Source organism: Poeciliopsis prolifica, unplaced genomic scaffold (assembly GCF_027474105.1).
Source record: "Poeciliopsis prolifica strain line A6 unplaced genomic scaffold, Auburn_PproV2 SCAFFOLD060, whole genome shotgun sequence".
Classification (NCBI taxonomy): domain Eukaryota; kingdom Metazoa; phylum Chordata; class Actinopteri; order Cyprinodontiformes; family Poeciliidae; genus Poeciliopsis; species Poeciliopsis prolifica.
The window spans coordinates 1,367,284-1,388,743 of record NW_026562435.1 but is presented as its reverse complement, the minus strand read 5'-3'; the positions used below and the strand labels follow the sequence as shown (position 1 = coordinate 1,388,743).

The window sequence follows — 21,460 nt, the reverse complement described above, 5'->3', positions numbered from 1 at the left end:
TGACAGAGAACCAACATCCACCTTTACTGCCAGCTAGATCTCTCAGATATGCAGTCAGAATTATAGCAAAAGCTTGTTAATCGCGGTTTTATGTAAAATTGACTTTTTTTTTTTTAAATTGACATCATGTCATAATGTTTTTCACTCATCAGAAACATAACTGGACTGTTGGTTTGATACTTTCAGGGAAGTTTGAGAAATCCTTTAATCTCCATTCAGTTGTAATAAACACCAGGGTGGACATAGCTCCGCCTTCGAGTCGCAGCTCCTCCTCAGAGAAGCAGTTTCCAAGCTCTTCATAGGAGCTACTTCTCTGTGAAACGCTGATAAAAACTGTTGTTAGAGTCAATAGTTACATTGTAATGACTTTCTGAAGGCAGATCTTCAAAAAGAGCAGGAGTTTCTTAAAGAGACAGAGGCCCAATTTCAAAGTGTTAGATTACAAAGTCAAATTTCTAAGTCATATTTCACTTCATAGAAATTCAAAGCATTTTTTATAATAACTCAAAGTAACATGATTATCTGACTGTGGTAAAGAATACATAACATCAGCCTTTGATATGAGGTGGAAGGGGATGCTGAATGACATATTGATGGGACAGTATTCATAATTTTGACCCCATTTGTTGTTATTGAAATTGCAGAATAATTTCTACCTGTAAATATTTCCATAAGCGGCTGACTCTGTCCTCTGTGTGTGTTTGTGTGTCAGGCTAACGGAGGCTGGCCCGACGCTCCCACCCCCTCCTCAGTGACTTCCCCCACAGAAGGACCAGGAAGTGTTCACTCCGACACCTCCAACTGATCCTCCGCCCTCCGACTCCCACCCGTCACTCTCCTCCCCCCACCCCCACCCATCCTGCAGGACTGGATGTGACTCGAGGCAGTCGGGGTCTGGGGACAATGCTTCCACCATTTTTGTTGTTTTTTTTCCCCTCTTTCTGTCCGGACCGCCTCAGCAGCTTCACCAGCCTGCAGAGAGAACTGATGTTTGGGCTTCACAGTTTGTATATTTTCCACTCGATGTCCAAGTTGCCTCTTTGTATTTCACTTTCTATCATGAACTCCTACTGTCCGCTCCCAGCCCGCCGTCTGGCCACCTGGAACACACCCACACTACCTCTGGTTTCAGCTCCAACACAGCAAGCGATTCAACTGCTCCCAGTTAGCATCATCGTTCCCGCAGCATAACCGTTTTTACGGATCCGTGGTGCCAAAGTTCAGCCCTGGAGGTGAATTTGGGTTCAGTTTTAATCTCGTTTACTAATATCCTGCAGAGATTCGTCCCTCTGAGCTTTTCCACATGTTCTCTGCTTACAACCACAAACCTCACTGGGTTTTCATTGGATTTTATATGATTGACAGCAAAAGAATATGCATGAAGAGAAAGAGGTTAAAAATGAGAACATACGTTATTAATAAAACTTGTAGAAACTTTGTACAAATGAAAATCCGAGTAGTGCGTCATGAATTCACAATCTATTCAGCCTCCCATGTTTCAGCAGATCGGGGAGAGCACAATTTATGACATTAAGACACATGAAGCTACACGACCCTTCAAAACAAAATTACCATTTATTATCATACCTTTATTTATGGTTTTATTTTTAAATACAAAAAACATTGCAACTTACTTGAAAAGGGTCAAATGAAAATTAATTTGAAAAAAAATAGAATTTTCAAATTTTAGAAAAATTCTTAAAGGGGCTGTGTTGTTTAAAATCAACACTGCTGAGATTATCATGTTATATTGTCATCAAAAACACACCTGGAGTGTTGCTTTGATGCTTTCATGTTTGTTTGAGAAATCCTTTAATCTCCCTGGAAACCATTGATCTGTTCAAAAACACCTGGGTGGACCTAGCTCCGCCTTCGAGACGCAGCTCCTCCTTAGAGCTGCAGTTTGCAAGCTACAAAGCTTCTGGCACACAAAGCACAACTCCCTGACACAGCTCCTCCAGACTAGCCAGCAGCAATTAGCACTTAGTGGACCTGAGCATTTGCTGAGCTTATTATTAATAGAGGAGCCATGATGTGATGTGTTGGTTTGTGGTTGTAAAATGACAAAATGTGAAAAAGTATAAATAATTTTGGAAGGCACTGTTTGTTGAGTCTTGTAGTAAAATAAAAAGTACTGAAGTAATTTTGTCTCTGCAATTAACGGACAAATGTTCAGCCGCATGCATACATAACAAATCCAGATAGTAAAAAGGACCAGAAACTACCAGGATGACTTCAGCAGGTCAATATGAAATGAAGCACAATGCCGCCTGCTGATTGGAGGATAGAAATAGGAGAGAATTTAACACTAGACGTCAAAACTCAGCGCCACACATTCAGATATGGAAGCAAAACAGGCCAAAAACTGCTGGTAACCAAATCTGTTCTGCTGCATGTCCACACATGATCACCCTGAGAAAACACCGGACAGATTTTGTACCAAATATTGAGCAAAAATCACCCACAACCCAGTAAAAAGTCAAAAGCGGGAAGAATCAGGAATATTTGGCACAAATAAGTTTCTTTTTTTTTTCCTCTTGTCTGTTCGTAAAGCGATATAACACTTACCAACGTGCAACCTTTTATTGTACATGCGGAAACGTCCGTCATCTGAGCCGTACACGACTAGCCGATGAAAACATGAACACTACTTTGATACCAAAAACAATCGGATGAGCTCCAGCAAGACCAGTGAGGGAGGATCCTGTGTTCTAAGCCAAATAGATGCAGTGTGAACAGAGAACCCAGAACCAAACGCACGCCGGTCCTCTGCCTCCTCTTCCTGGATGAATCATCTGCGTCTCTTTGGTTTGTTTTGGTCTCAGCTCCGTCTGCTCTGTCTGTACGTGAATCAGCCCAACAGCATTCTGTGTACAGTATGTAGATATGCGCCTCTTTCACCTCTTTGGAAATGGATGGTTTTGTTCTGTTGTTGTGCATTCAGACCACAAACTTGACACCTGCCGTCCTGACCCGCTTTTTAACAGACATCTTTGCTTTTTTTCTTTTTTTTTAAACCCAACGGATCGTGAAATTCGGTCCCAAGAAGACACAAAATTTTTTGTTTCTATTCTTATTTTCTAAAGATGTGTTTGTATTTATTACACTTGTTTGAAATCGTGGATTTCAGAGTCTTCACACCAAACCAACTCATTGGGATGACTGTCCTCCCCCCCACCCCGTCCCACCTGCAGGGTGAAGGGCGGGGGGACAGAACCTGCCTCACTCATGTCTTCAGAAGGCATCGGACAGAACTGACAGCACCGGCCATGCAAGGAAAACACAAGAATTGTTTTTTCTTTTTCTTCTTTTTTTTTTATCCCCAAAGAAGGCGCAACACTTCTTTTCACATTTGCCTGTCAAATATTACCGAAGCTTCATGTGATGACGCTTTTTTAGTTTTGGGATATGAAAGGAAAAAAAAAAGAAAAAAAAAGAAGAAGACATGGGAGGAGAAAGGAAGAATTTGTAAAACATGAAATGTTTTATTTGTTGCATGTCTTTTTGTTCTTCAATAAAATAACGTACTGCAGTGTTTTGGATGTTATACCGTCTTTTTTTTTTTTTTTTTCGAGGATTTCAGAGTGAGACCGTGGAACCTTTTTCTTGACGGGTTTTATCTTTTAAGATCTCTGATTATGTAAAAAAATAGAAAATGCAAGTATCAAATTGAGAAATATTGTCTTTAATCACAAATCAAACCTGTTTGTCTGGAGAACATTAGCTGGAAGGTGTGGGGGGAGGGAGGTCTGCTCTTTATTTGTACTGGCAATGCGTACTCCAAATAAATCGGGGGGTTTGTTGTTGCTTACATTGACGTTTCATCGTTTTTCATGTGCAATTGGTACACTGTAAAAAACCACTGGGTTATATTTTTAATCCTATTTTTTATGTGTCGTGTCTGGAAGGTTGACTCTCAGAGCTCTGCTTCTGATCACAGCAAGCAACAACACAGGCTAGAACATCATCACTGAAAAGCAAGCAGAACGAATGAATACAGGACATATCCAGCAGCAACAGCAGTTCAGTGTGTGTGTTCAGTGTGTGTGTTCAGTGTGTGTGTTCAGTGTGTGTATTTGTAACGCAACATTTTTTAAAAATACAGCTAAACACACTCGACACTCCGCCCTCCTCTCGCAATGAAAACATGGATAAAAATAATGAAGAATCAGCTGATATTAGTTATAGCAAACACTGTTTTGAATTTCCACAGCAGAATGGTAGAAAAACTCACCAACATGTTTTACATCCGTTTTTCATTTGTTTTGCAAATATTTTCTCCTTTTCCATATTACAAGTTCCAAAAATTTAAATGTTTGTTGTTTTTTTTAAGAATGCCATCAATTGTGATTTTATTAGTGAAATATCTTTTTTTTCTAAAGGCCATGGAATAGTTTTAACTGGCTGGAAGAATAAAATGTATTTTTGATCTGTAAATGTTATAGATGCCTGCACTATAGTCATCATCCCAACATTTTAAAAAAGTACTTATGCAGAAATTTATTTTTAGTAATAAAATTTTGCATTTATTGGATTCTACAATATAAACATAAAGAAAAACCTGTTGAGTGTGACCTCTTGGTTTCACTTTCTAGGTAAATTAAATACATTGTATTGATTATGTTATAAATAAAATCATTATATTGCTATTGATTATGTTATAAATAAAATCATTATATTGCTATTGATTTGTTATAAATAAAATCATTATATTGCTATTGATTATGTTATAAATAAAATCGCTAGGATACTGAAAAAGCTAAATATAATAAGACTGTCAGTCATAACTACTAGAATCTGTCTTTAGCCATTTATTGAAAACTTAATAATGGAGACTTCATTCATCCATGATCTGTCATTTCTTACATGGATGAATTTTTCCATGTAAAATTCATCAGTATTATTGATGAACATGTCAGATCTGGATTATTCATTCTGCACCATTAACAGTGTTCATAATGTGAGGAAATCACTGTTATGTAATCAATTTTATGATTTTGAAAACATTAATAAATAAATCTGACATTTTTTTTCCATCCAAGTGGCATGAAGCAAATAGAAATAATTGTGGTAATTCTAACTGATCTAAAATAGAAGCTGTTCAGACTGTGACAAAAAAAAAAAAATTTGGGGGGGGGTTGTTTTGAGAGTGTGTGTGTGTGGGGCGTGGGTGTGTGTGTGTGCGTGTGTGTGTGTAGGGGGGGGGGTGCTTCATTGCAAACTCGATGAAGCTGTGGAAAACCACCCTTGAAGCCAACTGCAAACCACTTGCACAAGTGTCCATCAAATGTGGCATATACCAAGGAGATGCTCTGTCCCCGCTACTGTTCTGCATAGGCCTGAACCCCCCTCAGCCAAATTATCAACAAGACTGGTTACGGATACCGACTCATCAGTCACCTCCTCTACATGGATGACATCAAGCTGTACGCCAAGAGTGAGCGAGACATCGACTCACTGATCCACACCACCAGGATCTACAGCACTGACATTGGGATGTCATTCGGACTAGAGAAATGTGGTCGGCTGATCACAAAGAGGGGGAAGGTCATCCACACAGAAGGGTCTCACTCCCACAAGAACAATAGCAGACATAGAGGACAGTTACAAGTACCTAGGTATACCACAAGCAAATGGCAACCTCGATGAGCCACAAGGAAAGGAGCCACAGCTAAATACCTCCAACGAATAAGGCAAGTCCTGAGAAGCCAGCTCAATGGCAAGAACAAAATCTGTGCGATAACAGCTATGCCCTGCCAGTAATCAGATACCCTGCTGGAATAATTAGCTGGCCAAAGGAGGAGATAAAAGCCACAGATATTAAGACTAGAAAGCTACTAACCATGCATGGAGGGTTCCATCCCAAATCCAGCACCCTGAGACTGTACACGAGCCGCAAGGACGGAGGCAGAGGACTAGTGAGTGTGAGAACCACTGTCCAGGACGAAACAACTAAGATCCATAATACATCAGGGACAAAGCCTCAACAGACAATGTGCTCAGTGAATGTCTCAGACAACAGGGAACGGAGGTTGAGGTGCCAGAGATACCATCATGGGAGGACAAGCCCCTACATGGGATGTACCACCAGCAAATAACCGAAGTGGCTGATATCAGTAAATCCTACCAATGGCTGGAAAAAGCTGGACTCAAGGACAGCACAGAGGCCCTCATCCTGGCAGCCCAGGAACAGGCCCTAAACACCAGAGCAATAGAGGCCCAGATCTACCACACCAGACAAGACCCAAGGTGTAGGTTGTGCAAGGAGGCCCCTGAGACAGTCCAGCACATCACAGCAGGGTGCAAGATACTGGCAGGGAAAGCGTACATGGAGCGACATAACCAAGTGGCAGGCATAGTGTACAGAAACATCTGTGCAGAATATGGACTGGAAACCCCGAGATCAAAGTGGGAAACACCCCCAAAGGTGGTGGAGAACACCAGAGCTAAGATCCTGTGGGACTTCCAGATCCAGACAGACAAAATGGTAATGGCGAACCAACCAGACATTGTCGTAGTGGATAACATCAGAGGAAAGCCGTTGTGGTAGATGTAGCAATACCAAGTGACTGCAACATCAGGAAAAAAGAGCACGAGAAAATGGAGAAATACTAGGGCATCAGGGAAGAACTGGAGAGGGCCTGGAAGGTGAAGACCACAGTGGTGCCTGTGGTCATCGGGGCCCTCGGGGCAGTAACCCCCAAACTGGAGCAGTGGCTACAACAGATCCCAGGAACAACATCAGACATCTCAGTCCAGAAATGTGCAGTCCTTGGCACAGCCAAGATACTGCAGGACCCTCAAGCTCCCAGGCCTCTGGTAGAGGACCCGAGCTCAGAGGATAAGAACCATACAGAAAAATACTTACAGACTGTTGCATTGTGGGTTTTTTCCCCACAAACCCGTCTTCCTCGGCAACGCCTCTCCTCCAGACTTTAGTAACAGGGTCAGAAGTCACTGGAGGACATGAGTTAACACATTGTGGGTCTGTCAGTCCAACACCTCTGGATAACTTTACACATCCGACTTCCAACTGCACCATGACGCAGAGGCATTTTATCACCGCAAACTGCCCAGGAAGGTATGTTCGCCTGTGTGTGTGTGGGGGTGTGTGTGTGTGCGTGCGTGCGTGCGTGCGTGCGTGCGTGCGTGGTGTGTGTGATGAGGGACATTTTCACAGTTCCCAGACTGAGTGAAAGCTGTGCAGCTCCTGGCCGACAGGCGCCCCTCCCCCTCCACCACCTTTCCCCACACCATGAACTCCCTCCGAGGCACAGCTAATGTTCATTCCCCGAGAGAGGCGGCATCCGCACTTATCTCTCTCCTCCAGATAAACCAGACAGGATGTCTGATTCTGAGCCTCCGATTCATCCCTCCTCTGGAAGGAGGAGGAGAAGAAAAACAAGCAGAGTGGAAGAGGTTTAAACATCAAATCAAATTGTGGATTAGAAAGAGGCTCCCGGGAGCGCTGGGAATCAGGGGCCGTGGGAGTGACACATGCAAACATGATCACATGTAATTACATGGATGGGCCTCCCAGTTTCTATCACACACCTTTTTCTAGCCGCTGTTTGGAGCTGGAAGAGCTGGACGAGTTTCATTTATCCACAAGCTTCTCAAAGCAAAAAGCCTTTGTGAGGCTGATTCAGTCACTGCGGTGAGAAAAAAGGTGCAAATCCTCTTCAGAGAACAATGGCTGGATGTTCTCTTTCATTCCGAGTCGCTTTAACAAACAAGCTGCAGCGTGACAAATGTGACACAGGTCTTTAACCATCATTACCCACTTTACATGGCAACAAGATGCAAATCCAGCCAGCTGCAATAACTGGCCTGTTCCAGAGGGGCTTCTATTGAATTTAAAAAGAAACGCACACTTAATGACTTCAAGGTGACACAAACTAGATTTTTATTCATTTTCCTTTCTACAGAGTGTTGGTGAAATGAAACTTCAAGTTCTGGGAGTTCTGGGTGTAAATCTACATTTATGGCTACATTAAAAACAAAGAAAGTTAAATGCTGAGCCTCCGAGAAGCTGATCAACCTCCGTCCAAAAAGCAAAGAGGAGACGTTGTGTTCCTTTAAAACAGTGACCAAAAAGTGACTAGAGAGCAAATATTTCGATTTGGTTGGCTGGAGTATCGGAGCATGTTGCTCATCCCTCATCGTCTTCCGCACGCGGTGATTCATCACAGATCACATGATGGGATCTGTGTGGAGTTTCAGCTGTTTGTGATTTTACTGGATTATAAACTGATCTGCCATTTGGAAAAGTGAGGGACAAATGTCTGTGCTAACCCGTCACACAGCTTAAGAGACGGTTATCACTGATTCTGACCAAATGTATGTAAACTTTAGAATTCAAGGAAAGTTACAAAAGCATCTCTAAAAAGGTTTTCTGTAATTTTTCTGGCATTTAGGAAACAGATATATGACCTAAAACAACAAAAATAAAACAGATTTAACTTCAGACAATGAGGAAAAAAATGTGTTGTATGTAAACTTGTGGGTTTAACTGTATATGTGCTGTAAGTACATTAGAAATGTTGCATTTTGAAGGAGCTCAAACGCGTGGTTTCTCCCCCTGCAGAGCTTTTTCATAAAACTGTCAGGGCGGCGGGTTCAGATCAGAATCAGGCAATCAGATTGGGGACCAAAATGATCTGGTCATGTCAGCCATTTTTTAAACTATCAGAACATATTAAATAGAAATCTGTTAGACTCTTCTGGTAAAACGGAGCCGGGGTTAGTCATCTCAGTCTGCAGACCCAGATCCTAAACCTGTCGACTGAAATGAAAGGAAGAGAATATCAGAGATCCTCTCAGTGTCCACCAACCCGGTCAGTGTTACAGGAGAAGAAATGCTGTCCTTTGGTAAAAGGTGATCAATGGTACAAAATGTCCAAGCAGCAGTGAAGGCAGATGAATCAGGACTGGGATGCAGTGAGGACAGGTGGGTGTGTTCCAACCAGTGGAAACAGCTCAGCCTGGCGCCGTTCATGAAGCTCCTGCCACCTACAGATGTTCAACATGTTCCTCTGATCCCAACTTTTATAAAAAATAAATGAACAATGAAGAAGACGTTTGGAAATTTTTCAGGATGGCCCACGACATCAAATCCTCCCAGGCTGCCTGAAGAGCACAGGATTTGGAGGAGAATGTGGTCTGAGTCACTGTTGGGTGTGGGAGTTTTGGCCTGAAGCTTCTGTAACAAGTGGGACGTGGATCTTATCATGTCCTCCTCTACAGGACAGCGAATTCTGTCCAGTCCTGCCAGAGTGAGCTCGCATTGGAGGAAAGAACAGTTATCTCTGTGAACCATGAACAAGTAGAAAACAAAGACACATGATGCTGGAGTAACTGTCACATGATGCTGGAGTAACTGTCACATGATGCTGGAGTAACTGTCACATCATGCTGGAGTAACTGTCACATCATGCTGGAGTAACTGTCACATGATGCTGGAGTAACTGTCACATTCATCCTTTCACTCCGCTGACGCGGTTGGTTTCTATATTGTTTTCCTGTTTGTGATGAAATGTTGGTGAGGGATTGTTGTGAAGTCCAGAGGAGACAGAGCAGCAGCTCCATGACTCTTAGATATTTTCAATCATGCATTGAGCTTTATTACACTGTTTGATAACTATTATCATTTGGAAAGTATGTATGATTGAACTAAAATGTTTTATATTTTTTTTTTTTAATAAAGTGGACACATTTGTTGTGTACTGATGTTATATTAATAAAGTTGATTTGAACTGAACTATGATTAGTATTCTGGTTTATATTTATTGTATTTATTATTACATCATATAAATTATCATTATGATCCAGCTTCTTGTTATGAATATCACTTCATTGAAGTGATCTAATTTTTTTTATGAAGACATTTTAAGAAGGTTCTTAACATATTGTGGTCATACAGAAAACAGGTTTAAACTGTTGTAGTCACAATAAATTACAATATGGAATCAATGAGTCTCGTTTGACTCACTGAAATAATCCCGAAGCAGATATTGAACATTTAAAGGGCCCCTCGCTGCTGTTTCTGCAGGATGTTTCGTGTTGGGCTCTTTGTTTGGAACCTGGCCCTCCGTTCCTCCGTGACCCAGAGTGACCTTGTGCAGCGTTGAGCCGTCTGTCTCAGCGGGGCGCCTGACGCAGCGAGACAGCGGCCTGTTTGCTCACACAGCGGGGATGTAGGTCAGCTACGGCCGGGCCGCAGTGACTGCAGAGCGGCCGCTGCGCTGGGACTGACCGGCAGGACGGGACGCGGATTGGAGGAGACAGAGGGAGACAAAGGGACACAGAGGGAGTCAGAGGGAGGACCCCCTCACACGACAGCAGCAATACTTCCTTATTTCCCCCTTAAACACTTTGACATTATCAGGCCACACAGAGAGACGTCCGGGCTCATTACGCTCACTTTTGCTGCGGCGAGAAAAAAAGAATGAAGAAGAAACGAAGCGAAATTCATGTTTTTGTTTGGTCCACAAAATCCATCCGGACTGGGTTTATTTCTGATTTAATCTAGTCACTGAACAACGACGTGTTTGTATTGATTTATTGTAGAAAAAATGTAATAAAAGATAGATATTATATGAACAGTGTAAATATAGAAAGTTGTTTTGAGGCTTTTTAATGTTGATATAGTGCCATCTAGTGGCTGCAAACAGAAGGTCTGGTTCCCAAAACTGCAATATCCAGTTATTCCTGCCCTCAGTCCAACTACATAAACCTGGTTAGAGCCACAAATATTACATGATCCTTTCAAAAATAAAAAGGCATCTTATAATATTTGATCATTAGATACAGCAGAAAATGTATTGTCATTTTTAAAGCACAACCTCAAGAATCCTGCTTTCAGGCTTTAACATACTTTAAAAAAAAAAAAGCCTTTTCCAAAATATAATGGTTACATTTTCTCAGTTTCCAGCCTGAGAAGAGAAACAGTTCTAAATAAAAATGAACAATACTTTTGTTATGCTGTTGTGGAAATTAACATGAACAATCTTGTATTTGTTATTGCATTTTTAAAACCTCAGTTGTTTCTTCATCGACTCAGTTAGTAAGAGCCACTGTGGCTCCGGAGCCACAGGCTGCAGGTCCCTGGTCTGGGGAAGCTTCCTCCAGCCCCGTTGTTTCCTTGAAGAGCTGAGCTGGTAGGAAGGAAGCAGAAAGCTCATCGGTTGTAGGGATGCATGGAAGCAGATGCAGATTTTATGTTTGTCTTGATGCTGCTTGGCATTTTCCCTGGAGGACAAACAGAAAACAACTGTAAACATTCACAAACCGTCACAAACCAATCAGAGGTTTACATGCACTCATCACGACCAGGACATGAACAATATCTGTGTGGGATGACAATTCAATAAATTAAATTAATCTTATTGTTATTTCCCAATAATTTATCTAGAAAGGTGCAAATATATACATCCACCTCCAGTCAAGTTACAGTCCGAGTTGTTTGTCAGATTAAAAGTACCTTTGAAAATAACTTTTAAAGCAGATATTAAACATACTTTGTTAAAATTCACATTTTAAAATTGTTTTTTACTGGTCTGATGCACATATTATGTATTAGAAAAACATTTCTGCCCAAAAACTCTGAAATTTTTAGATCTTTGAAATTATTCTGGAAAACAAAACAGACGTTTCTGAGTATCAAAAGTCAGAAAATTTCCTAAAGTCAAAAATTTGCTAGAAAAAAAACACCCTCAAGTTTTTTGCTAGAAAAAAAACACCCTCAAGTTTTTTAGAATTTATTTTTCCTTAAATGTCATGTTTAAACTGTTGCTGTTTAACAGTTGGAATGGAAACGTGTTAAAACATGATGAATAACATAACATGATCATAATATCCAAATCTGGTAGTTAGATGAAAACAGCATCAGGCTGTGTGTGGGCTGAGTTCTGAACGCTCTCCAAACCAGGCCTCTTACCCGGCTGTCCTTGCTGCTGTGGAGCTACCGGTCCCCCCATACCTGCTTGCTGGCCTCCACCACCTCCGATAGTGACCTGCTGTAAGGTTGGCCCCCCGCTCATCATGGGCCCCTGCCCTGGATGTCCAGGAGCCATGGGACCCGGAGGCCTACACTTGGAGAGGCCTTTTCCAAACGCAACAGCAGCGACCAAGGCGTTGGTGTCTCCGGGGTTAAATGACGGTTTGTTCAATCGGGACGCTGATGGGGAGACATGTTGAGGATTTGATTTCAATCAGGATCCAGAAAGAAACAAACGGAGCGGAGCGGAGAGACCTACCGGCACCTTCTGCATCTCTGTCATCACGTGGGTTGTTCAGCTTCTCCAGCAGGTTGGAACACATTTTATTCAGCGCCTGGATCTGTTTCTGTTCGATGATCCAACAATGAGGGAGTTAATGTAAAACACACCAACTGTTCGATATGAAATATGAAAATAAAGGAGTCAAGACGACATGTAACTGACCTGCGCTACATCCGGACCGATGCGCGCCGCCTCTGTACTCAGCTGCTTCTCCTGCTCCTCCACCTCCGGGTCGGGTTTGGTCCGCAGGTAGTCTGGGACAATTTCATGGCTGAACACCGGGACACGCTGCTCTGTGAGGACCTGAGGGGGGAATAACAAGAGAGATGAGAGACAGAAATCCAAAACCACAGGAGGACGACGGTGAGAACACACCCACCGTTAGGTCGTCGTCTGGCTTCTGGGACAGCACCAGAGGGATGATGACCTGGCTGCGGAACGACGGCGTCTTCTCGTTCTTCAGCATCTTATTGATGGTGTTCAGCTGACCAGACAGGAGACCGAAGTTATCCAGAACATTGGGCCTGAGGGAGATCAACACACATGGCTGCTGTGGTAAAATGTTCTACAATTAAACTAGAAAAAGATGAGCTTGCTCTTCATCCTATGAAGAGAAAGTAAAGTTTAATTTCATTCATAATAAACACTTTCTGACTATGAACTCTTCCATAGTTGATGTTGGCCCAGTGATACCGAGCAGCAAAATGATTTCAGAGGAAACAGAGGAAGAAGACTCAGAGCAGCTGCTGCAGTTTGGAGTCAAATATTTAGTCACCATGTCAGTCGCTCGTATTCGTTCTCCAGCTTGTAGATGAAACTTTGCAGAGCGTTTTTCGTGAGAGCCACCAGGGAGATGAGAGAGTCCACCGAGGCTTCCAACTGCTTCTCCTCGCGTTGCTGAGAAAAACAAGCAGCACAAATACAACTGTTAGCAACTTAGCCATGTAGCTATGAGCCACAGAGCTTAGCCTGCTGGGCTAACTACTGTGTTAATATGAGCACAATAAACCGGAAGTTGTGCTAAACTAAAACATTTATCCTTTCGATGAATGGTGCATTTCTTCAAGGAGCGTTTGGGACTCAAACTTACCTGCATTGTTGAACTACAAGCTATCTGGTTAAGAGAAATGAAACAAACCGGTTCTTCTTCTCTGGAGTTTATGGGAATTTGCATCCTAGCTGTTGCATTACTGCCATCTTCTGGAAGAGTCGTTCATCACACTTCTATCATATATGAATGTGCTGTATAACTCCGATGATTTTATTTTGTGACAAGCTTACAGGAATCCTTCAGTGAAAAAACAACTTCCCCCAGTTTCACTCCGCTCGTAGAGACAATGTTCAACCATACTGCTCACCGTTACTTTAGCACTACAAGGAATCCAGTTTTTAAACGTGATTTTTTTTTTTTTCAAATACACCATCTGATGTTTTTCAAACTATAAGTACATCGAATTACAGAGTCTACTTTATGGTTGGAACTTTCAGGCGGACTTCTGTTACAACATTTGAATCACTTCAACCATTGGGTTGAAGACAATTGATTACATTTTAATTCCCTTTGAAATAAATGGAGGACTGAGTCGAAGAAGTAGTGAGCTCATGCAACACCTCAAGTTGACCAGGTGTTGGCAGTGTGCTGATCTTTTAGATACTAAAACTGGTGTTCCACATTACTTACACAAAGATTACTCAAGTTACAGAAGTAGGTAAATAACTGAAGTGTAAAATATTTCAATGAATTACTTTCTGAAGTAAAAAGATAATGGTCACTGAAATGTTTTATTTTGTAAAATGACAAAGACTTTCAAGTAAACAATCATAATCACCATTTGGCACAGGTTTCCTTCCAATGCTGATGCACATTTATTAGGCCTCTTTCTTTAACATTACATACCTATGCGGTCGCATGAACATCTCAATCAGTATAGTAGCTTAATCTTAAGGTGGAGTCACATTTTGTGGCTAGGAAGTCGGTGCAGGAAATAAGCACTGCTGATCTACTGCTTCAGGTTTCAAAGTAAGTACACAGATTTATACTCTACAACTTTTCTGTGGCACATAATTGTAGAACGCCCAAATCTTCAGGCCCACTTCTAGTGTTGCATGTGAACTTTCAGGTTTTAGAAGTGGTTCTCAACATCTCCCAGTTCCACAACCACAGTCTTCAGCTGGGAGTAGTACTCGATGGTCACCTGGCCGTTCTCCCTGCCGAATCCTGGGGAGATTCAACAGTTTGGGTTCATTCTGGTAACACTTCCCATGTTCTCTCAAAGTTAAATTGAAAGAATTGTTCATGAATGTAGAAACCTCCCAACAAGCTACCTGACATCTTGTAACCTCCAAATGGCATTTCTACAGGACTGTTGTTGTAGTTGTTGATGAAGCAGGTCCCCGCCTCCAGCCTCTCTGCCACACGATGAGCTCGAGAAATGTCCCTGCAGGTGGAGGGAGGAGCTTATTTCATGTGGTAAAAGATTAAACCACCTCTGTCTAGACTTGAGCTTTATTAACCTACTGCAGTAAAAGGAACAACATGAATAGACCGTTATAAAATCCAACCTAGAGAAAGCAATAAACTCCTCTTCAAAGGGAAGCAGTGGTAGATCGTTGCTCATTGCTGGTTTCAGATAAGCCTGCTGGCTGTTGCTCACCTGGTGAAGACTCCAGAGGCCAGTCCATAGGTGGTGTTGTTAGCCCTCTGGATCACCTCATCCTCGGAGTCAAAAGGGAGGACGGACATGACCGGACCAAAGATCTCCTCCTTCACACAGGTCATGTCGTCTCTGCAGTTTTCTGTCAACAGAAGGTGTGTGAACCGTGATTTGACAGAAACCAGTCATCACTACGGCGATGGGTGAAGGAGTCAAACATACCAAGGACACAAGGGGACATAAAATAACCCCCCTTCAGTTTGGGATCAGTGGGGACAAAAGGGTCTCCTCCACAAAGCGCCTTGGCTCCCTGGCAGAACCACAAAGAGAACGATGACATCTGGAAACTCAGGATCTACGGCTACGTTCACACAGCAGGTCTGAATGCTCAATTCTGATTTTTGTGTTGAAATGTGATTTTTATTTTGGTCGTTCATGCTACTAATTAAATGCAGTCACAATCAGACTTCTGTGTGAATGTTGTGATGGAAAATTTTAAGGGTTATGAGTAAATGAATGCATATCAGCATCAAGATTCTTCTGTAATGCACATGTTGATTGGAGGGTTTTCTGAAGCTGTCTTTCTGAACTCAGTAGTGCAATCAAGTTGTTGATTTGTTTCTTGTTGGTCTGATAACCATCCTCATGACCTCCTTGAATGTTTAATTTCCCTTATGAAAACAAAATGTGTAAGCTTGCAATTTGTTTTGTAACCAAATTGTCAAATTATGTGAATCAAATGAAACACTTTATATAAAACTGGAAGCTGTGTTCTGCTCGAGGCTTTGGATCCTGTGGTGCAACAGAGACGGCTCTGAAAGTTGCAGAGCAGTGGCCCTCCAGGACACGTGCTGTAAAGCCTTTAAATAAATACTAAGAATACATGTATTATTTTTCTGGTTTTTGAAACAGTCTTTTCTTACTCTTTTTTAAAGACAATTTGCACAAGAAAGGCTTAAGATGCCAAAGCAAAGACAAGCATAGACGAGCATAGTACTAATACTAGATGGATTATAAAAGTTATTCAGCATTGGAAGCTGAAAAAAAAGAAAGCACAACTAATAGCAATGACCTTTTGTGGAGCATCAACAGCAATTGCTTAAGGGAAGTCTGTGTGGTCAGAACCAGGAGTGGTGGAGTTAGCATGGGATGTGCTTCATTCAGATTTCATAATTCTGATTTTTTCAGAATTGTTTGTTTTATCGAGCTCAGGGGTGTCAAACTCCAGTCCTTGAGGGCCACTGTCCTGCAGTTTTTTGATGTGCCACAGGTACAAAACACAGGAATGAAATGACTTAATTACCTCCTCCTTGTGTAGATCAGTTCTCCAGAGCCTTGCTAATGACCCAATTATTCTATTCAGGTGGTGCAGCAGAGGCACATCTAAAAGTTGCAGGACATTGGCCCTCGAGGACTATGTTGGGTTTGGGTTGCATTCACCCGCTGTGTGAACATAGCCTCATTTTTTAAGTCTCCCAATCCAACTTTGATAATGAACCAACCTCCTTCTTGGCTTGAGTGACAAACCCCAGAGCCTTGACCAGCTGGGGCTTGCTGATGAGGGCCCCCATGCGGGTGCCGTCCAGCAGCGGGTCACCCACAGAGATGGCCTTGGTTCTCTTCACCACTTCCTCCAGGAACTGTGGCATGATCTCCCTCTGTACAAACACCCTGGTTCCATTGCAGCAAACCTACACATTTCACACACACCTTGTAAGAGCTCACAGAGGTCGCCCTGGTTCAGACGGGCTGAGTGACACGAGCCAATAAGGATGGGATGTCTGTCAGTCTCACCTGGCCCTGGGTCAGGAAGTTGGCCATGAGTGCCCCCCTTATGGCGTTCTCCAGATCACAGTCTTTGAAGATGATGAGGGGAGATTTCCCTCCCAGCTCCAGGGTCACCTGCTTCACCCCCTTGGCAGACATCTCCATCACCTGAGAGGACATGCAGCAGGGATGGAGTCATTCTAACTCATTTAGGTAAATCTAGGTGCTGCTATTCAAAAGAATTGATTCTTTTGCCAACTAGAGCCTCGTTCACAAGGCAAGACTTTCATGCCAATTTTTGTCCTGATTCCCTCCCTTACAAATATCTTAAGGCCACCCCAGTTATCGTGATGGCTCTAAAAATGAGCTACAGATATTCCTCTGTGTGTGATCACTTTGAACTGCCTCGTTGCTGAAATGTGCCATACAATTAAACTAGATTATTAAAAGTGACATGGTCCGCTCGAATATAAAGTCAGGGATATTCAACAAGTTGAAATGTCTTAGCTTGATATTGCAGTGTGTGCGGTGTTCCTTGGGGACAAACAAACATGGATCCCGTTGAATATGACGGTTAGCCAATCAGAGGTGAAGGAAACATAAAGGGGAACTCTACATGAAGATGACAAAACTACTGCCATGAGTGATCAGAAGGCCTGGTAGACATCAAAGAAGTCTTTGTATTTTGTCTGCGTTACCTTGACTCACAAACTATTGCCATTGCTTCTTGCTAGTCGGCCATGTTTGTTTACTCTGAACTCTTTCCCACCAGAATGTCGAGTGAAACATTCCGATGTTTCAAACATCAGAAACAGCTGTTATCAAGCGATAACCCTGTTATAGCTATAATGTTTTATTGTAATGTGTGGATTCTTAGATTTTGAAAACAGACTAAACTTTTTGCTGTGTGAACCAAATGTGAACATCCAACACATTTTTAGCATTTGTACCTTCTTGCCAGTTGGAACACTGCCTGTGAAGGAAACCTTCGCCACCTTGGGGTGGTGGCAGAGCAGAGTGCCAGTCTCTGCTCCACCTTGGACCACACAGAACAGGCCATCAGGAACTCCTGCCTCCTTGTAGATCTCAGCCATAACCAAAGCAGTCAAAGGAGTCATGGGAGACGGCTTGAACACCATGGCATTACCTAGAAAAACCATTGTTTTACTCCCATCTCTTTTATTAGTGACTTTATGTAAAAATGAGAGTTGAAAGTCGCTGCCGTTCACCGACCACAAGCCAGGGCCGGAGCCGACTTGGTGACAGAAATCTGGAAGGGATAATTGAATGCCCCGATCCCCACGCACACCCCGAGGGCCTCCCTCCTGGTGTAGGCGAAGGCTCCGCCAGGAAGCTGGATGTGCTGACCTGGAGTCACAGCACAAACCCACGTTGAGACAAACAGAAAGTACGCTTCAAAACACAAAGAGACATCGCCGCACCCACCAGTGAGTGTCCCGGCCATGCCGGCGTAGAACTCCATTGTCTGCCAAGCGACGTCCACATCCACCAGGGCTTCGGTGATGCACTTGCCATTGTTGATCACTTCCAGCTTTGCAATTTTCTCCCTCCGTTCCTGTTTGATTGGGAGCAAAAATGCAGAGTCATTACTGGAAAATAAACCGAACTCCTTCATGTGACCTAAAATGGGCCAACCAGACACAAAAGGAGGATTTTGCACAAATCCAAAGGAGGGAGGGCTTCCTGTTAATGAATAACTAGTGTCACACTGCGAGCTTGCAACAGTCAGCTCCGATTTAAGTTGCACAATAAGGACAGTAAAAGTTGGACAGCTTCAAAGCCGCCTGGCCGGCTCACCCTGATAATGCGGGCAGCCTCAAGCATACACCGAGCTCTCTCCATGCCAGACATCTTGCTCCATTTCACGTAGGCAGAGTGGGCACTCTGGATGGCTTCCTCCACCTCCTCCGCCCCACAGGGCACCAGCTGGCACAGGACACGGCCTGAGCAAATAGGAAGGCAAATAAGCCTCAGAAAGCTGGGCTGTACTGATAGATCCTCCCCCCTCTTCTCTCCACTAAACAGTAGGGAGAAAATCCTAAACTCGTCACACCCCGCAGCCCTGAAGTTAGCATCTATCTGTAGTTTCAGACTCTAAAGGACTATTTCACAACTTTTGAGTTTAAGATTGATTTTCTACAGTTCAATCCCAGAAAGATCAGTTAAACCTAGAAAGAAAATTTCCACACTGAACAATAAAAAATATTCTTGCATTTACAAAACTGCACATTTCTATTTGTCCAAATCCCTTTGGTTCCTTTACCATTTACTTTGAGGAAAACTTCAATAAATGGTAAGTCTGGTAAACCTGAAAATGATTGTCCCTAAACTAAATAAAGCACCTTTAATAAATTTCCTATGTGTGAACGTTCATTTTGTTTGCAAAGCTCCTGCAGTAAAACTTTCCTTATTTGGTACTTTGCCAAATAGAATAAAGGACTCACTGATTATAAACTGGATTTCTCATATGTAAAGTTATGATTTAGCCCATAGATTCAGTGAATGAAATTCAGAATTTCTAAATTGATTAAAGCCAAGATAGAATATGGAAGAAAAATGAAATAGGACAGTCTAATTCTGTTGTCTGACAGAAAACAGAAGTGTTTGAACACCTGACTGTTCTTTCATTTTGTGTTCTACTGTTGAACTTAAAAGTTGTCAGAAATACTATGATTCAGCAGCATATTTCTCCCACCCCAGGGGCTCATATAGCAGGGAAATGGTAAGACAATTCTAAGAGCCCCTGACCGACAGGGGGCCCGGGGCCCTCCACAATTTATTTATTCATTGTTCATAGAAAAAAAAAAAAAAATGGGGCCCTGTCAATTACAAAATTGTGTTTTCTAAGATTATTTTTAGCAGTAACAATTTAATGTTCCCAGACCAAAAACACACACATCCATATTTGCCCTGAACTCTCCTGGATCTCCATGAAATGATTATTTTCAGCTTGGTGCATGTGACTCAGCAGCAGTCAGTAGAAGACAAGAACAACTGGCGGTTATTATGCTGCTAAGAAAAATGATAAAATCAGGTTTTCAAAAACAAAGAAAATACAGACAAGGAGAGAGAAAAAGGTAAAAGTCAATTTGTAACCCAGTTTTTCTCCAAGACTGTGTGAGTTTATCAACCATTCTTGAATAATCCAAATATTATTGAATATTATTATTTATGCAAAGATAAAGATAAAAATTTACATGAAGATAGTCTTTTATGTAAGCAATGCAGCTCCTCTTTATTCCAGGAATCTCGAAGTCTGAGATAAAGACGCCCTTTAGTCTACATTTCGTCAGCCTGATATTATTGTTATGTAATTCTGCTGACAATTTCCAAAAAGATGCGAAATAGCGCGTCATGGTTACAAATCAGAAGCCAACTTCAGCGTCGCCACTCCTCTCCGAAATTCAACTCCAGAGCAGAGTTACTAAGAAAGCAGACTAAACCTCTAGACTGTGCTGTTGTTTTAGCATGCATTACCGCCAGAGCAAACTTTTAACATGCATTACCGCCAGAGCAAACTTTTAACATGCATTACCAGTTGCAGGCTCGAAAACGGGCTCGGCGTTTTTCTCCTCTCTGGGCTTCACCCGTTTTCCAGCCCAGAAGTTCAGAGGCTCTGTAACCAGCAGGGTTCCAGTGGAGGCTCCGGAGATCGTATCGAGGATTGACTGGGCCATTTTCACACAGATTGTACCTGAAAGTTTCAGAAAACATGACGTAATATTAGGCTGGGAAGGCAGAGAGCTAGCAGAGCATATAAGCTAGCTTAGTCAAAGAACGCGACGCCAGGACGGAGCGCACGCGCCGTTATTGTTGCTTATAAAAGCTCTTGAACTTGTTGGAGAAATAAACTGTACCGTTAGTCTGCAGAGAGGAGCTGCGAGATGGACGTCTGGTCGGACTGGAAGGAGGATTTTCCGGCCCTTTTAAGCAGCCAGGACACACCTCTTTTCAGAGAAACGGCTCCTCGCTGCGGCTGAGCAGAAACAGGCGGACTTTAAACTAATAACTCCGATAAAGATGAATAAAGCAGCTGAAACAGAGCCAGTCATTTCTGTTGCATGACGCAGGACACCACTGTTTATGGACACCAGGAAAAAACAGCATTTTTAAAGATAATTTTCTAAACTGAGTGTAAAACAATACAATGCAAATTAGTGAGGAGAATTTCAAAAGGACCCCGAGATAAAAAACTTTACAAGATTGTAAAACCAGCTGGTCTGTCTCCAAGGATACAGCCTGCATGAGAGCACAGTGCGATTCATCACCTTCTAAAAATATCATTTTATCTGTTTTATGAAACTTAACAGCTGTAATATAAAAAGAAAACACCTTCATTAGTAGGATTTTGCTAGTCAGAGCACAATGAAAATGATATGATCCATGTTTTTCTTTTTAATTAATCCAATCTAACTTCAGGCAAAAACACCCAGACGCTACTGTCATTTTGAAAAATTAATGCAAAACAGAAAATATGCATTATGAAATAAAACATGATTTTGGGAACAATTCTCTTTTGACAGATGAGAGTAAAGTAGAAATGTTTGGTCATTAATACAGAGTTGATAATCAAGCACAGTAGGAAGGCGAATGATGTTTGTGTAACTGATGCTGTGGGTTTGTGTTGTTTTATGTTCTGTTAAGGTAAACACTGAACAGATGGAAGCAGTGCTGGTGTTTACCTTCACTATCTTTCTTCTAGAACAGCAACTGATACAAGCTACTACATCAACTTGA

At 42.3% G+C, this 21,460-nt stretch overlaps 3 protein-coding genes across 6 annotated transcripts in view; 1 reads left to right on the top strand and 2 right to left on the bottom strand.

The window, feature by feature from the left end:
- Positions 1-3,811, top strand: part of LOC129379696 (pre-B-cell leukemia transcription factor 1-like) — a 72,878-nt gene extending 69,067 nt beyond the window's left edge. For 2 of the 3 annotated variants that reach the window (XM_055060505.1, XM_055060503.1), the window contains exon 9: positions 713-3,811. In XM_055060505.1, the coding sequence (XP_054916480.1) occupies positions 713-805 (93 nt within the window). In that variant the 3' untranslated portion in view covers positions 806-3,811. The remainder of the gene's footprint in view (positions 1-712) is intronic. The other variant, XM_055060506.1, reaches the window with a different exon arrangement.
- A 6,287-nt stretch (positions 3,812-10,098) lies between these two features.
- On the bottom strand, positions 10,099-13,964 carry med8 (mediator complex subunit 8). Of its 2 annotated transcripts, none has more exons than XM_055060508.1 (7): positions 13,372-13,964; positions 13,057-13,178; positions 12,661-12,805; positions 12,444-12,584; positions 12,258-12,345; positions 11,981-12,178; positions 10,099-11,250 (listed from the first exon to the last, which is right to left on the bottom strand). In XM_055060508.1, exons 1-7 carry the CDS (start codon positions 13,453-13,455, stop codon positions 11,180-11,182), a joined length of 849 nt encoding a protein of 282 aa, XP_054916483.1. In that variant the 5' UTR covers positions 13,456-13,964; the 3' UTR covers positions 10,099-11,179. The 2 variants fall into 2 exon arrangements, with proteins under 2 accessions (XP_054916483.1, XP_054916482.1); XM_055060507.1 differs by having other exon boundaries at positions 10,101-11,250; positions 11,939-12,178.
- Positions 13,965-14,044: 80 nt separating this feature from the next.
- On the bottom strand, positions 14,045-20,706 carry aldh9a1a.1 (aldehyde dehydrogenase 9 family, member A1a, tandem duplicate 1). Its single transcript, XM_055060502.1, has 12 exons — positions 20,581-20,706; positions 20,259-20,417; positions 18,521-18,666; positions 18,149-18,278; positions 17,936-18,070; positions 17,653-17,849; positions 16,730-16,870; positions 16,438-16,626; positions 15,158-15,245; positions 14,936-15,077; positions 14,607-14,719; positions 14,045-14,499 (listed from the first exon to the last, which is right to left on the bottom strand). Exons 2-12 carry the CDS (start codon positions 20,398-20,400, stop codon positions 14,405-14,407), a joined length of 1,518 nt encoding a protein of 505 aa, XP_054916477.1. The 5' UTR covers positions 20,401-20,417; positions 20,581-20,706; the 3' UTR covers positions 14,045-14,404.
- Positions 20,707-21,460: the final 754 nt, after the last annotated feature.